The following is a 14810-nucleotide window of genomic DNA, read 5'->3' as shown; positions in this document are numbered from 1 at the left end:
TGTTTGGTGCACTGACACTGTGGAAAGACAAGGATGCTTTTGTGCCTTGTGTCAAAGTTGTTTAATGTGTAATATAAACATTTATATGTTAACCTGCCTCAGTAGATTCCAAATAACATAGTGAAAAACAGCTGATGAGAATACTGTATTCTTTAAGTATGCTGGGCCGTAAGCCTGGTCACATTCAACACATACCTCAGCTCTAAAAGCGTAGCGCTCAAACACAAATCTTACACTTATACAGACTTCTCACAACACAATACTACTGATGCCTTTCTCATAAGTACCACAGGGATCCTTAACTGTATTACTTTCATTTATATTATAAGCATAGTGCTACCAAAGAAAATGCATATAACAAAAAAAGAAATGTTGATCCCTCTAGTGAGTGGTGCAAACTAAATGCAGGCACTTTTGTGAGGCTGTGATGCTCAGGCATTGAAGGAATAAGCTTTTAGGACATCTTTTCCATCATTCCCTTCAACCGATGCCACAATGCTGGAGTAGTCACAGGCGACGTGAGTAAACCCTCTGGAACAGAGTATGGTGTAAATATTATGTGATACTCAGGTCATAATGTCAAAGACATGCTTGTTTTCAGTAATTATTGATGATAAAATGGCATGGATAGTGTTGATACAGAAGGGATACTAAAAGACCACAGCTTACAGTACCTGGACATTGTGTGAGAGCCTCCCAGTAAGTGGTATCGGCTCTCCAGTGTCAACCCATAGTCTCTGTCATTTTTCCAGGTTAGCACTCGTAAGGAAAGGTCCTTGGATGCTGTTACAACACGAAAACTGTCCTGCAACATGAAAACAACATAAACCGATCATTTACAGGCACTAATATTGTGAACTTTTCACAAAAATGGTATTATGTAAATCAAGAATTTCAGCAGCTAATGGGAATGTCTCTGAATTCCAAATGAGGAAACAGCCTACCACACATATGGAAGAGATTGGCAGAGTATGTTCTTTAAAGCTAGCAAGCATGACTCCTTTCAGTGAGTAAACCCATAGTTGTTCACCAGCTGCCAGCACTATGCAGTTGCTATCCTTGGCTGCTAGGAGGATGTTTGAGGACAAGGCATTCAGTGTCAAGGGGAAAGACTCGACCTGCTGGACTAAAATGTAAAGGAGACTCAGATTACACTTGTACAAGGCAAATATTTAAGAAAATATAAGAAAGTCTAGGCTTAACATGTGGATCTAAAATTACAGCAATAAGACTGGTACATCATTTTTTCCAGTTGAAAAACCGCCTTTAAAACAGATCTGTGGGTGCGCTGCTTTCTGGTATTTCAAAGTTGCAGTGAGTGCTGTACTTGGCATGTCGGGCTTTTTTGTCCCTGAAACATCACTCACCAATATTGTGTTCAGAAACAAACGTAGATACACAGTTTTCTTTAACACTTTATTCTAATTTACTTATCTTATATATGTGTTGAAATCATGGAATTTTTATTATTCGAGGAAGTAAGCAAAACTCAAAACGACAAATACATCAAACTGCATATGTTCAAGTACCTGCAGTGGCTGTAAAGAGTTTTCCTTTTTGTGTTTTAAAGTCTGACTTTTACTAGTTAGTGTGCACATATCTGAGTCCTCACCTATGATCTCGGATTTGTACTTAGTCTTTTTCATGATGATATCAAAGATGGTTATATCATTTTTGTGTTCGAGGTCGTTGTGGTGAAGGACAGCCAGTCTGGCAGGCTGGGTGGGTATGAAGACAGCAGCCCGGCACCCAATGACTGGCACAGACTGGCAAAGGGGCTCTTCATCCTCCGACGGAGAGGTCAAACTCTCAGTGTAAAACACCTAGCAGAAAAAAAAACAAAACACAAAATGCAGAACTCTATATCTATAAATGCTTTTGACTACTCCAACTGTGCAACATATATTTTCTACATGAGTCACTTATACAGAGGTAATGTGGTAAAATAATCAGCGTACAGCAGAGCCGCTGAAGACAATATAAACAAATACCTTTGGAAAAAAATCGTTATTCTCCGTAGTTCCAGCTGTGATCCATTTCTTGTCAGGTGAAGCGAGGAGTATGTTGACACTAAAGGTGTCATACACTATAATACTGGACTTTTTAGTCAACGAAGGACCTGCTAGTGTACACACAGATCCCTGACCAGTTCCAACCTGGAAGGCAATATAATAAATCTTACTTTAAAATGATTGTATTTCATTTTCTAATAAGAAACTTAGAAATGCTGTGGTTACTTACGGTTAGAAACCAATCATTGTCTATGTTGTACTGTAGCAGTGTACAGTGTGATGAGGAAGTAGAAAAGGAGGCCAACTCCTGGCCAGTTTGGCCTTGCCAGGTCTTAATCAGGCCCTGAGAATCTGCTGTGATCACAACTTCATGCTGTTCATCACTTAAAATCTTCATCAGAGGACTCTGTACAGGACTACACCACAGGGGCTCACCCTGAGAAAAAAAAGGGTGCAACTGTGTGTTACTGCCTAAGTGACAAACATTTCTCCCAGAAGACTTTCAAACAATACAGGAGAACCGTCGGAGAGATTTTGGCTCAGCAATAAAGATATATACTGTTACAGAACAGTACAGCACGTGTAGTATTTCTGCGTTAACTTTGTGGCACTGAAGATCTAAAAAACAAACAAAAAAACCTCATGACTTATTAGAAATGTATCCTCCAAGCTTCAGTACGGACAGAAAAGACCAGGATTTGACACATAATGTTCAGATTTGATATGTTTCCTGTCAGAAATTCAATTTAAGTCAGAAGTTTAAAGCAAAGGCGATATTTATCTAGCTGAATGCACAATTTATGTTAAGCAGATAAAAATAAGACACTACTTTGCAATGGTGCAGATACTTCTAGCACTGACGTTTTGGATGTTCCATGCTCGGACCGTCCCATCAGAAGAAGCACTGCAGACTGTGGCGTTGTGGCTCCAGAAATCTGGAAGCTGGCTTGAAATTGCCTTTAGGTAAACAAACCCCACAACCTGGCCTGATGGAAAGGAAAACAGACCACAGACAAAGAAAATAGACATAAAGAACGGCATGCAAGCCTGAATTGTCACATTTTTGTTTTGCTATTTTTTTTAACTTATTTTAATTTTGGTTTTATTTTTAGTTTGAGTTAAGTTAGTTTCTACAGATCAGTTGCTAATTTGCGTTTCGCAGTTTAATTTTTTTTTAAAATAAACAAAGTTTGAGTATTTTTGTCTTTAGGGGTAGATTTAATAATAAGCTCATAACGGGTTTTACGTCACAAATGTGTGATTAACTGTCGACTTCTTTGTGCCTATTTTGTTGACAAATAAAGATAATTATAAACTGTATGTTTTAATAACATTCTCACAATCTGCAGAGTTGTGTATATTCTGTCACTCCATGGTGGCAAGTATGTTGTTACGTTTACTTTTTTTTAATGCAGCAGTATGCCGGGGCAGCGGGGTGAAAGCAGCTGTGCCAGCAAACTGATCCAGATGACCAGGAAGGCTGGTCATCTTCTGGGGGTGGAACTTGAGCCTGTGGCGGAGGTGTCTGAGAGGAAAATCCTCAGCATCATCCGCGGGCTCGCTGCTCTGATGCAGGACTGAGCGCTACAAGGGAGCTTTTCCAGCTGTGGTGGTTACTGGATTATCTGTAATTACTTCTTACCCCATCCATTAATGACACTTTCTCCCTTTTACACCAAGGTTCTCATATATGAGATACTGCACTGTATAATCTTTATAGTTGTACTCCAACTGTAAGAGTTTGATCCTTTCCAGGCTGAGATTGGTAAGTTTGAAGTGATTGACAATCCTGGCTGTCACTATACTCAGAGTTTGTTTCTATTTTTATTGCATTGAGCATGTAAAAGGCACGGACATTTTCCTCAGCAGTCAAGATTAATACAAGATTATTTTACGTTTATTTATTTCCTTTTCAGCTTAATTTCATTTTTCAGTGTTTAAAGTTGATTCCTGATATTTATTCATTTACTCCACTTTCTTTCTTTTTTAAAAAAAATTGTTGTTAGCTAAAATATTTTGCCCTCCTTCTTTTAGTTTAGTTCTAGTTAACTATACTAACAATGATGTAAAGGAGACTCCAGTGACGCGCACACACATACAGACCACACCTGTGTGCCCCCTGAGGCTTTTGCAGGTATAGCCTCCTGTGCGACCTTTCGTCATGTTCTTCTCCAAGTGGGATCGTCGCAGGAAGTATCTCTTCCAGGAGTGATTCGCCTGTTCACTCCCCAAGACTGCGAGGTTACAGAAACCCCAGCGCTGCAGACACATCCTCCTGAGGAGAGCACACAGTCCAATGTTTACATGCGCGTTATCACGATTTCCACGCCCATCGACTTTTAATATCACGCTTTATGTTATAAAACTGGCAAACAAATCACCTCCATAACCAAGGAGTCTCTGCAGCTTCATGCCAATCCTGAAATACAGATTTGCAATCAGACACAAGTCACAATTTTTGTTATTTTGGCGCTACTTCCGCATGGTGGACACTCCTTACCTTACACACACTTGAAACATTAATTAAATCTTCCTGGGTAAGAAATGTAAAAATTTGAATCAGGCAGTCATCGATTAGCTGCGGTTCACAGGAGTCCATGGTGGCATCGATACGGCGTTAAACAGATATTCCCGCAGAGACTGTCTTTATTTTTTCTCCTCAGTAAGTTACAGAGAAAGTGCGACAGCAAACGGGTAAGCTACGGAAGGAATCCAGGGACAAGGAGGGAGAGTTCGCTTTAACCCGCAGTGTCCTCGCTGCACCACCAGATGTCGCCATCATCAAAGACAGGCGATCCACAGAGTCTGGGACGGAGACGCACAACAGGTTGCGCGCACCAGACGCATTGTGCGTGGACAAGAGACCGGCGAATTCTACTTTTGGGTTTAAAAAAAAAAACAACATAAATCCACATACAAAATTCAATAAAGGCGTAATTTAACCGGGGGTTGTCAAAAAGAGTTGAGAGAGTGGGCTACTCTTCAATCAGATTCTCTAATCGGTTTAAAAATCTGATCTTGGCTTTAATCAGGATCGTTAAATATTCTTCTTTTTACTTTGCTCCTCTTCTTTTTGGAAAGTGTGACATAAACATAGTTAAATGCAGTGATCCAAAAATGTTAACCTGGGCAAAATAAAAGTAGAAGGCTTTAAAATGAGTTAACGCGTTGAGTTATTAATATCGCCCTTTAGGTGAACCCTAATCAGCCAAGGTGAATGAAGAAGAGAGGAGTGTGCAGGCTTGAAAGCGTGTGTGTGTGAGTGTTTCTGTTGAGATTCAGCCCTGGCGGGATTCTTCAGCAGGGCCCCATGGCTCCTATGAACACGCCCCAGATAGATGAAGCAGATAAATATCCAAGACCTGCGGGTAGTAGAGGAACTGTGAGACACAGATAATCGCACTTGCTCACCCCAAGAGTTACCTGTGACACCCTCGCAATGACAAGAGGGCCCGGCGATAGGGGCCACGTAATGGGATTTTTGGATGATACCCTAGTCGGTGATTTATAAAAGTACCGAAACATCTGCTGCTCTTTTTTTATGCTTTTCGTCACTTTGGACTTCCTCTGGAGTTACCTGAGTCGTGATCGACCGGAGCGTAAGGGAACCGAGTGATTAATCAGCTCCACGAATCGTTGCATGAAACTGAGAGCTGGGCCGAAATGAGTCGGAGAACACGACGCTGGATTTTAAGAGTTTTACTTTGCCTGGGAATTGTTTACTTGAAAATCGGGTGAGCAGCGTTCATTTGAGTTCTCATCAGTTGCCGTAAGTCAGTCACAACACAAAAGACTTTAAAAGCTGAGGACTGGCGGATTTTTAAATGCTGTCGGTCCTTCAGAAACCACTCCTGAGCCCCGTATTTCCTCAAAAGCAGGTAGAAGCACGCAGTTGAATAAATAAAGCCAGCGAGGAGCGTGGACTTACATGGCAGTTGCTCTTATAAGTGAATCACGCTTTCTTTATTATGCCTTAATGATCATAAAACGCATACATTCATAATAGTTCAAATGATATGAAACTGTATGCTACTGTAGGTAAGTTTCAGAAATACTCTTGCGGTGCACCTGAGCTCGCACATATGATAGAATCTATTGTAAAGAAAAACAAACAATTATGTTGATTCCATCTCCTCTTGATTTGGAATTACATAGTAAAAGCATATTTAATCCACACGGACGTGTTAAATGCTTGGAGTATTACACCAATTTATAACACCAAACAGGAACTCGGGGTGCATGTTTTTAGACTGTTATGTAAAATAAAATTAAGCTAACAAAGCTAAGAAGCTGATGGCTGCTTTCTCAGTCATATCCATCTTCCGTTTACAGTGGTTTCTCATCGGTGGTGGCCCTAGGTGCGAGTATAATCTGTAACAAGATCCCGGGTTTGGCCCCAAGACAACGGATTATCTGCCAGAGTCGCCCCGATGCCATTATCGTCATCGGAGAGGGAGCCCAAATGGGCATCAACGAGTGTCAGTTTCAGTTCAAAAACGGGCGCTGGAACTGCTCTGCGCTTGGAGAAAGGACTGTCTTCGGAAAAGAGTTGAAAGTGGGTATGTTGCTGTCTGTTAACGTTTGCTTAGCCTTCTCTCTGAAACTTTAGTTTTCCTCCCAACAGCAAACACAGTGTATTAACCACCTTTGCGCATTGTGCGTAAAACAGCCTTTGCATTTGGCTCTTTTTATGATTTACCTCCAAAAATTGACATGCATCACATATGTGTGTGTGTGTTCACTGTCACCAGTCAAGCACCTGCACATCATAAATATGAAAAATCATCTGTTTTTCATTAATACATTGTTGGATTTATACTATCAGGAGTCATTCACATCTGGGTTAGTCTTGCGCCCCACGTTTCAATGAGTAGGGCTCTCCGAGGTATCTGAGTCCAGCATGGTAACAAAACTCTTGCCACTGTTGGCAGCTTTTCTTTTCAGCCCCTAGAGTCTCTAGAGGCACATTTCCACTGGTCTTTATCCTTCTAGTGATGGGTGGCTCTCACTGTAAGGATGTCGGTCTTACCACGGGTATAAGTTACAGTGAGGAATAGCCAAGAGGAAAGCAAGACATGAAAGTACTAAATAAGAGAAACAAATAAATCCAAATCGAGTTCCTGCAGCTGGAATAAAGTTTCCTGTAAAGAGGGATGAACTCCCTCGAGGGGATGCTCAATTATCTTTGAAGTTTTGTGGCTTGTTTGCTAAAATGGATTAAAGATTATTAGATAGTGGAAAGGAAAGTGTTTGCTCAAGACTAAAGGCATTTTATCTTATGATGCCTTTATGGCTACAGGTAGTGGAAGGCTTAGAACAACAGAGGTGGCTTTGTCAAACTTTTTACCTAGCATTAAAAAACATGAAATATGTTTTTGTTCCATCCCCAGCTAAAGATAATAAAATTTAAAAATCACAAATAGCCCTATGCACAATGGTTAGTAGCTTGGGCCAGCTGTTGGAGGCTGCTGCTTTGGAAAGAAAAGTTTATCTCTTCATGCTTCTAAAATGAAAACAATGCACTTGACAGTCTGTCCCCTTTTGAATGAGCGCTTTTAGCCAATCCAGAGTTTTGGTCTGTGTGTCCAAAAGAGGAGTTTAACTCTATTGCTTGGACAGCCGTACCAAATAGATTGGTTTCACTGATCAGATTTAGCTTAGAAGATGAATGGTTGTAAATGAAAACCATTGTTGATCCCTGGGCTGAGTGGAGCTGTGTAGCTTGCTATTGTTCTGGAAGCAACAATTGGAAATGAATGAGCAGGGTGACTGACACAATGTTGACGCAACGTGCACTAGATTTGAGACAGTTTAGACCTCGGCTATGTTTGCACTTGAACTTTGTAGTTGCACTAGTCTGAGATGAGGAACATACAAAGAGACTGCATAGTGAGAGGCTGAAGTGTGAGTAAACTGGCACTCCTAGTTCAACACGTACAGGTTTTTGATTTTTTTTCTACTTTCTTTTAAAGATCTTCCTTCTGTCATTACAAGGTTATGAAGTATTCATACCATCTCTTGTGGTAAACCCATGCACTCAGAAGTGGAGGGGAAAAATTAACAACGGTGCACCCAGAACTGACTACCCCGACACACCTTTTTTTTTGGCTCTGAGCCCATCAAGTCTATAAAAACATCCAAATAATTGATGCCTCAATATGAGGTTTTTTTTTCAATGGCAAGGGCTCACATCCAAGTTGTTTATCAAAAACACGGCAGCTTTACGTAGTGAACTTGGTGGCTGGAGGAAGCATAAAGAAGGTATGATGTTTGTTATGAGCAAATAGTAACAAGAAGAGTTTATTTACACATAGATATGATGGATGATACACTTAGGGGTTTCCTGTTTGCATTATAATGAATCATAGATCTGAAACTAAAACATCATACTTGCTGATTTTGTTTGAGAATGCTAACATACATATTGGGAACATTTCAACATTGAATTGCTTTGTTTACATTACACTTGAGGTTTCAAATAAGACATTTAAAAGCGATATTAGACTGTCTCTCAGCTCGTTCGACTTGGGAGCTTTGCTTCAGGTTCTGTCTTTTGACTCCTGTCTGAGCCGTTTCAGATTAACCTTTAGTTATTTGTCGATATTTTCGCGTGTGTAAATGATTTGTCAGCTGGGCCTGGAACTAGATAACGGCAGAATGAAGATTCTGATGTGACTGCCTTATGAGTTTACACAGAATGTGACAGCTTCTAAGTGGATCAATAGCCCTTCCTTGCCGACAACTCTCTTATTCATACGGCTTTGTTGACGGTACGCCTGCAGACATTTTGGTTCACGGGCACGACAGTTTCCGGGTCAGGTTTCGAAACACTGTAGCCCTTGAGCGATATGTTAGTAAGACTGTAATGTAAGCACACATATTGTTAATAATTGACCTCTTTTTCCTATTTAAACAACCTCTTACATTCTGTGGTATTTCTTTTATAGTAAAGGAGAAACACTATAATCTTCCCCTCTTAATTAAATCTAAATGTGTGCCTACATTTTATTATTACACATCATTATCATAGTATTCATCACCTTTTTTTCCCCGCTCCCCTAGGCAGTAGAGAGGCTGCATTCACCTACGCCATCATCGCAGCAGGGGTGGCCCATGCAATCACAGCCGCCTGTACACAGGGTAACCTGAGTGACTGTAGCTGTGACAAGGAGAAGCAGGGTTTCTACAGTAAAGACCAAGGATGGAAGTGGGGAGGCTGCTCAGCAGATATCAGCTACGGCTTAGGCTTCTCCAAAGTATTTATTGACGCACGGGAGGTCAAACAGAATGCAAGGACACTCATGAACCTCCATAATAACGAGGTGGGACGCAAGGTAGGTAATTAGCAAGAGGACTTTGAAAAAGTCCTGCTCCGATCTCCACATCCTTTTTTCCATACTTAAATATAATGGTGAATTCATCTTAAGTAGTCTAAAGCTGGTAATGCTTTGATAGGAGTGAGTCAAAGCACTGAGCAGTGGGACCAAGCTTAAACAAGGAGTGGAATAAAAGATTGCTTTTAGCTGTCTAAGTGGCAGGGTTTGATTACAGCCCAGATCTCTGAACTGAAAACAGATTGACACAGTACAAAAAGGCATTAGCCCAGTCCCCCTCATGTTTTGCACCACTGGGACAGTATACAGTTACCTTTATGACAATCCCCACCCACAATTTCTCTGTTCGCACAAACACACATCAGGTGCAATGTGCATGCACATGCAGCTCGGGGCTGTTTACAGTTTAGCGATTGGGGCTGCTTGTCATTGGGTAATATTTGCTTCTATGGAGGCGTACTTTCTAATGCACAGGTTAAATTCACTGCTTACGTCAATTCTCAGAGTTTATTATATTTTTATTCACAATAAAATGCAAAAACAACCCCAAGCAAACAAATTAAGCAAAACATAAATGATCACAACATGAAAACATAATAGAAGCCAACAATATTATATTGAAAACTAGATTTTAGACAGTTTTTGTTAGAGTTAGTTTTAATTAGATGTTAATTTTAATCTTTTTTCTGTGCCTGTGTTTTTGTGTGGATGGTTGCATAACGCTGCAGAATGACAAAGAGACTCCAGTAGGTCTAGAAGTTGGAAACTGAGTGGAATAATGTGTCCAACAGCTAAGGCTTTGCCCAAGTTAACCCATATCCTCTCTCCCTCTCTGACTCTGCCAAAAGAGCCTGATTCCCACAACCGACACATTGAACGCAGAGGCTGAAAAGCCTCCTAACACAATAGTACCAAGCAGATAATTTTCTGCACCCATTTCAGGGCGGTGAATTCAGATTGGCTTTTCTGGACAGCTAAACTGCCTCCCAACGAAAAGGACTACTCGTGGATTCAAACTTTGAGCCGTCTCACTTATTTCCTATTCTTTCTGCAAATAAATAGACTCTCTGTTTTCCTTTACTTATGCTAATCAAAAGCAGTGACACTGAGCAGGAGCAGCGTTCACAGCTCCCTGGTCGAAGACGTCCACACAATGGCTGTCACAAGTGTTGGTCACAGGACAAGTGATGGATTAGGGAGTGAAGCCAATGTTTTTATGAAGTGGTTTGCTCAGGGAAAACTTGTTCTTTTTGGTCCTTGTTCACACGTCTGTATTTGGGTTTTTACTCCTTACAGTTTACTTGTCAAGAACACAGACACGTAAATTTCTCACGAATGGCTTTAGGAGACCGTATCGCATACCAAACACCTAGCATTTCAGAAAAAAACGGAAACTGCAATTGACCTTGTTGCTAAAGAAAACTGTAGTTTAGTCAATGGCACTTCTTAATGTCATCAGTTGAGGCTTTAGTCGTAATCCCAGTCACTCGGCGCCTTGTTGAGTCGCTCTTGACATTTGTGTGGTGTGTGTGGTAACTACACACACAGAGCCTGAAATCTGATACATTATTTTGGCTTCTGTGTATATGGTACCACACTGTTATGTGGTGGGCCTGTATTTAATCCCTAGCCGTACTGTATTTGTCAGTCACATTGTTTAATAAGCTGCACGTTTTTCACTGAAGTTGAAGTATGGATTGAAACAGTTTTATGTAAGGATATGCAAGCATAGTTTCAATTTTAATTACACACAAATTCTGATTGATTTTAATATGACCAGTGAAGTCATCATTATAGTACAGGAACTGATTGTAAAATAGTCATCACTGGAGTGTGTTTACTACCTTACTAAGCTGCTTTTCTGTGTCTAGGTGCTGGAGAAGAACATGCGACTGGAATGCAAGTGTCATGGTGTCTCGGGCTCCTGCACAACCAAAACCTGCTGGACTACACTTCCCAAGTTCCGCGAGCTCGGCTACATTCTCAAGGAGAAATATGCCCACGCTGTACACGTGGAACCAGTCAAAGCCAGCCGCAACAAGCGCCCTAAATTCCTCAAGATCAAGAAGCCGTACTCTTACCGAAAGCCAACGGATACAGAGCTGGTGTACATAGACAAGTCTCCTAACTACTGTGAGGCGGACCCCGTCACGGGGAGCCTGGGGACACAGGGAAGGGTGTGTAACAAGACAATGATGCAACACATCAGCGGCTGCGACTTGATGTGCTGCGGTCGGGGATACAACACACACCAGTACTCCCGGGTCTGGCAGTGCAACTGCAAGTTCCTGTGGTGCTGCTATGTGAAATGCAACACATGCAGCGAGAGGACAGAGGTGTACACATGCAAATGAGAATATTTATTGGATGGTGTGTGTGTGAGTCTGTGCGTGCGTGTGTGAGATGTATGCATGTGAGCGGTCTTGTTTTTTGTGTTTTAACGGACAACCTTTACAAGAAAAAAAGAGGCTGCTTTTACAGTCTTTACACACATCATGAGGAACTACTGTACTGCATATACAGTAAGCTAAAAATGAGGCACCATGATTCTTTTGCACAAAAGCTCTTCACCCCTCTTCTTGGACTGCTCGTTGGGATGTAGTGGCAAAGCATTGTGACAACCACTGTTAAAGGGGGAAAAAAAATGTAGCCCGACATATGCGAGTGGGTGACCACAAAGGGAGTCTCTAAAATTAAATGTCAAGACTTTAAGCTACATGGACGTGTACCGACATGCTGACTGCTTGGACTTTGCCAATGCAGATAAATTATGGTGGACGTTATGCCAGGCAGCACACACTGCTGTCGTTCCAATGCCACCTGTGCACAGATGAAATTAAGCAGCAATTTGGAATATTTAACATACTTGTATTTAGAGAATGAAAAGTAATTAATATTAATTTATTCTATAAAGAACTACTGATTTTGTCCGATATGGACACAAAAAACAAAAACTAAATGTCATGAGTTTAATAAAGAAATCCAACCTTGTTCATGGTTAAGACACTGGAATTGAATCTGTCTGGAATAATCCGTATTGCTGTAGACTAATGTTGTTCCAGATGAAAATGCTGTAGGCTGCTCAAATTGACCTTCTGACCTTCTCATGAGTTCGTCTTCCCTCTGTTTGCTGCTAGTCTAGAAACGTGAGGTAGAAGGCTGCACTTGTATGCTGTACTGACCGTCTTCAGCGGCACCTCCACCTCACTTCAAGCTGATTTAGCTTAACTGGAATCATTGATCAAAAACAAACAAACAAACAAACAAAAACCACAGGCACACTTTCCATGTTTGGTAAGCATTGGTTAATAGAGTATATTTTGTAAAAGCCTATTTTTATATGAATGTTTTATTTATATATTTTGCATATTCAAGGTCGCATTCTGACCCCGACGTCTGTTTTAATACCCCCGTGAAAAAAAGAAGCTGATATATGTAAGTTGGCCCCTGTTGTCGCTGCCATAGTTGTATATTGTAAGAGATAGAGACTGTTTATAAGTGTTCAAATGTCTGTGTTTACTGCATTTCATGACTACTACTGATGGAATACAGGAAAAGAATAACACTTACAAGACACGAGTTCCCTTATTTCTTGTTCACACATCGGTTTTTTATCGATTATGCCATAAAGAAATGTTCTGAAATAGCTTTATGTGGATAAAACACACTTGAACAGTTGTGATATGTCTCAGAATGAGTCAGCATGTCTTAGTGAATTTATCAGTAACTGTAAATTAAAGAAAAGGAAGCCTAGCTGTCATATTGTTGCCATAAAAAGTGATGCAGTGAAGCCGTTGAACATTTATGGCTCTAATTACTTTAATTGCTCATAAAAAAAAGAATCCCTTAACTGGTAGTGCTTTTACTTCATCCAGATAAACATAACAGTTTGACATAATTATCACAAAATAAATATGTTTGTTAATATCACGCAGTTACCATGGCGATAAATCAAGGATTAGCACAATGTGTGCGATGCTCAGCAGAAACAGAGATGTTCTTTGAGAGGGGAAAGTTATTCAGGCTCAATTGAGGGCCCATCTCGCACACTGGGAAGGAGCTGGATGTGCCTCAGAAGAAAAGTGTTTGTCCGCTAATGGTAGGGTACAGGGGTAATTGATGAGACTGCTTGGGCGGACTGTCACAGTGATGACTTGCTCAGTCGGGGGAGTGGGAGCTGTCAGGTGATAGATGACTCGCACATCTGCTTCATTCACTTCTGGGCCACCAGTTGCTACAACAACTCCAGCGCTGCAGAGAAAATGCAGGGTAGTCTCCAAGAGAGGCCGGCCAGCGTGTCAGGGAAATGTTAACGATGCAAAAGCCCACAGTCGTTCCAGATTCCACTCTTATTGGCCTGGAAGTGGAGTGAGGAGGTGGCCCCGAAGGTGTTGATGGAAAACCTGCTCCCAGTACCCTCCAAGGACTGACTGACAAAATTTTCAGCGGTGCTGTAAATTAGAGACTGTCCAAATGGGCATGTTCTCTGTGAAAAAACTTTTTTTTCTTTCCCCTACCTCCTTTGTGGAAAAAAAAAAAAAAACGGAGACACATGAGAATTCAGGTTTAATTTACAGTAGATTAGCCATATCATGTGTCATTGCCAGTGATAATCTACCTAGAATAAAGGGAAAAGGGCGTGAAGGGATAATAACAGGGGCTTGTCTCTGTCTGACAAAGGCTTTCAGCTTTCATAATATTGATACAAAAGACTCACGCATAAGAAAAGGCAGCTGCTCAGAAGGCTCTGGTTAAAACTAAACTAGGGGTTTTGTGTGCAAGACGCACATCCCACTATCTCAGGAACAAAACAGTTGCGTCTCCGAGACCTTTTTATACGCGTCCCCCATTTACTTTCACTTGGAGCGATCGAACATGAATGACAGGGGCAAAAATCCCAGCTTTGTGTGGATACTTTGAATGTGGCGCTCTAAAGTTACAAGGTGCCCTTTGGTTCTGCTAATGCGGATTTTGAAGATTTACACCGTGAAGCCTTTGATGCTATTATTTACATCAAAACACGCCTTTTTAAAAACAAACAGTGTAGTTTAGCTACTGTTCCAGGTAATCCACCTGCAGTGTTTTCCAGTCAGGTGCAAAACCCCACCACACAGAGGCCACAGTCACTTCAGACTCGTTGAGTCACAAGAACAAAATACCACCTTCTTTGATAAGTCAGACACCCTGCAGGATCACTGAATTGCTAATTATACTCTTAGCCGTGTTTCTCCATAAACAGGACCGGGCCCATGCCAAGATATTCAGAGGTGTAATATCCATGTTGCTCTGAAGTGGGGTAGTGTTACCCTTTGGAGTTTTGTTTATAAACACGCACACATAGACACACAAACACACACGCTCACCCATCACCTGCGGGAGCTGGAAATTGGTGGTAGCTGCAGATTTATGGTTAGTAGTCTGGCTCACTCCCTTTGTTATTGCTGGCGGTCTGCCACAGCTTCCC

The 14810-nt window shown here is 41.2% G+C and overlaps 2 protein-coding genes across 2 annotated transcripts; one reads left to right on the top strand and one right to left on the bottom strand.

Annotated features, from left to right (window-relative positions):
• Positions 1-57: 57 nt before the first annotated feature.
• Positions 58-4782, bottom strand: fbxw12 (F-box and WD repeat domain containing 12). The gene is made up of 10 exons (XM_080897930.1): positions 4513-4782; positions 4394-4431; positions 4121-4287; positions 2874-2998; positions 2242-2448; positions 1992-2156; positions 1613-1823; positions 945-1126; positions 675-805; positions 58-531 (listed from the first exon to the last, which is right to left on the bottom strand). The coding sequence occupies exons 1-10, from the start codon at positions 4609-4611 to the stop codon at positions 432-434; spliced, it is 1425 nt and encodes a 474-aa protein (XP_080754056.1). The 5' UTR covers positions 4612-4782; the 3' UTR covers positions 58-431.
• A 447-nt stretch (positions 4783-5229) lies between these two features.
• Positions 5230-13157, top strand: LOC308406738 (protein Wnt-7a). The gene is made up of 4 exons (XM_080897931.1): positions 5230-5746; positions 6345-6571; positions 9075-9346; positions 11218-13157. The coding sequence occupies exons 1-4, from the start codon at positions 5676-5678 to the stop codon at positions 11698-11700; spliced, it is 1053 nt and encodes a 350-aa protein (XP_080754057.1). The 5' UTR covers positions 5230-5675; the 3' UTR covers positions 11701-13157.
• Positions 13158-14810: the final 1653 nt, after the last annotated feature.

Source organism: Rhamphochromis sp. 'chilingali' (assembly GCF_963969265.1).
Source record: "Rhamphochromis sp. 'chilingali' genome assembly, chromosome: 12".
NCBI lineage: Eukaryota > Metazoa > Chordata > Actinopteri > Cichliformes > Cichlidae > Rhamphochromis > Rhamphochromis sp. 'chilingali'.
This window is presented reverse-complemented; position numbering and strand designations above follow the sequence as displayed.

Bases quoted from the DNA above. Each gene is read 5' to 3' on its own strand.
- LOC308406738 (XM_080897931.1), top strand. From the start codon at position 5,676: ATGAGTCGGAGAACACGACGCTGGATTTTAAGAGTTTTACTTTGCCTG. The intron at 5,747-6,344 runs GTGAGCAGCGTT...TTCCGTTTACAG, and splicing joins ATTGTTTACTTGAAAATCGG to TGGTTTCTCATCGGTGGTGG. The intron at 9,347-11,217 runs GTAGGTAATTAG...TTCTGTGTCTAG, and splicing joins ATAACGAGGTGGGACGCAAG to GTGCTGGAGAAGAACATGCG.
- fbxw12 (XM_080897930.1), bottom strand. From the start codon at position 4,611: ATGGACTCCTGTGAACCGCAGCTAATCGATGACTGCCTGATTCAAATT. The intron at 2,449-2,873 runs GTCAGTGCTAGA...TTTTTTTCTCAG, and splicing joins GAGCATGGAACATCCAAAAC to GGTGAGCCCCTGTGGTGTAG. The intron at 532-674 runs GTACTGTAAGCT...ACTCTGTTCCAG, and splicing joins GGCTCTCACACAATGTCCAG to AGGGTTTACTCACGTCGCCT.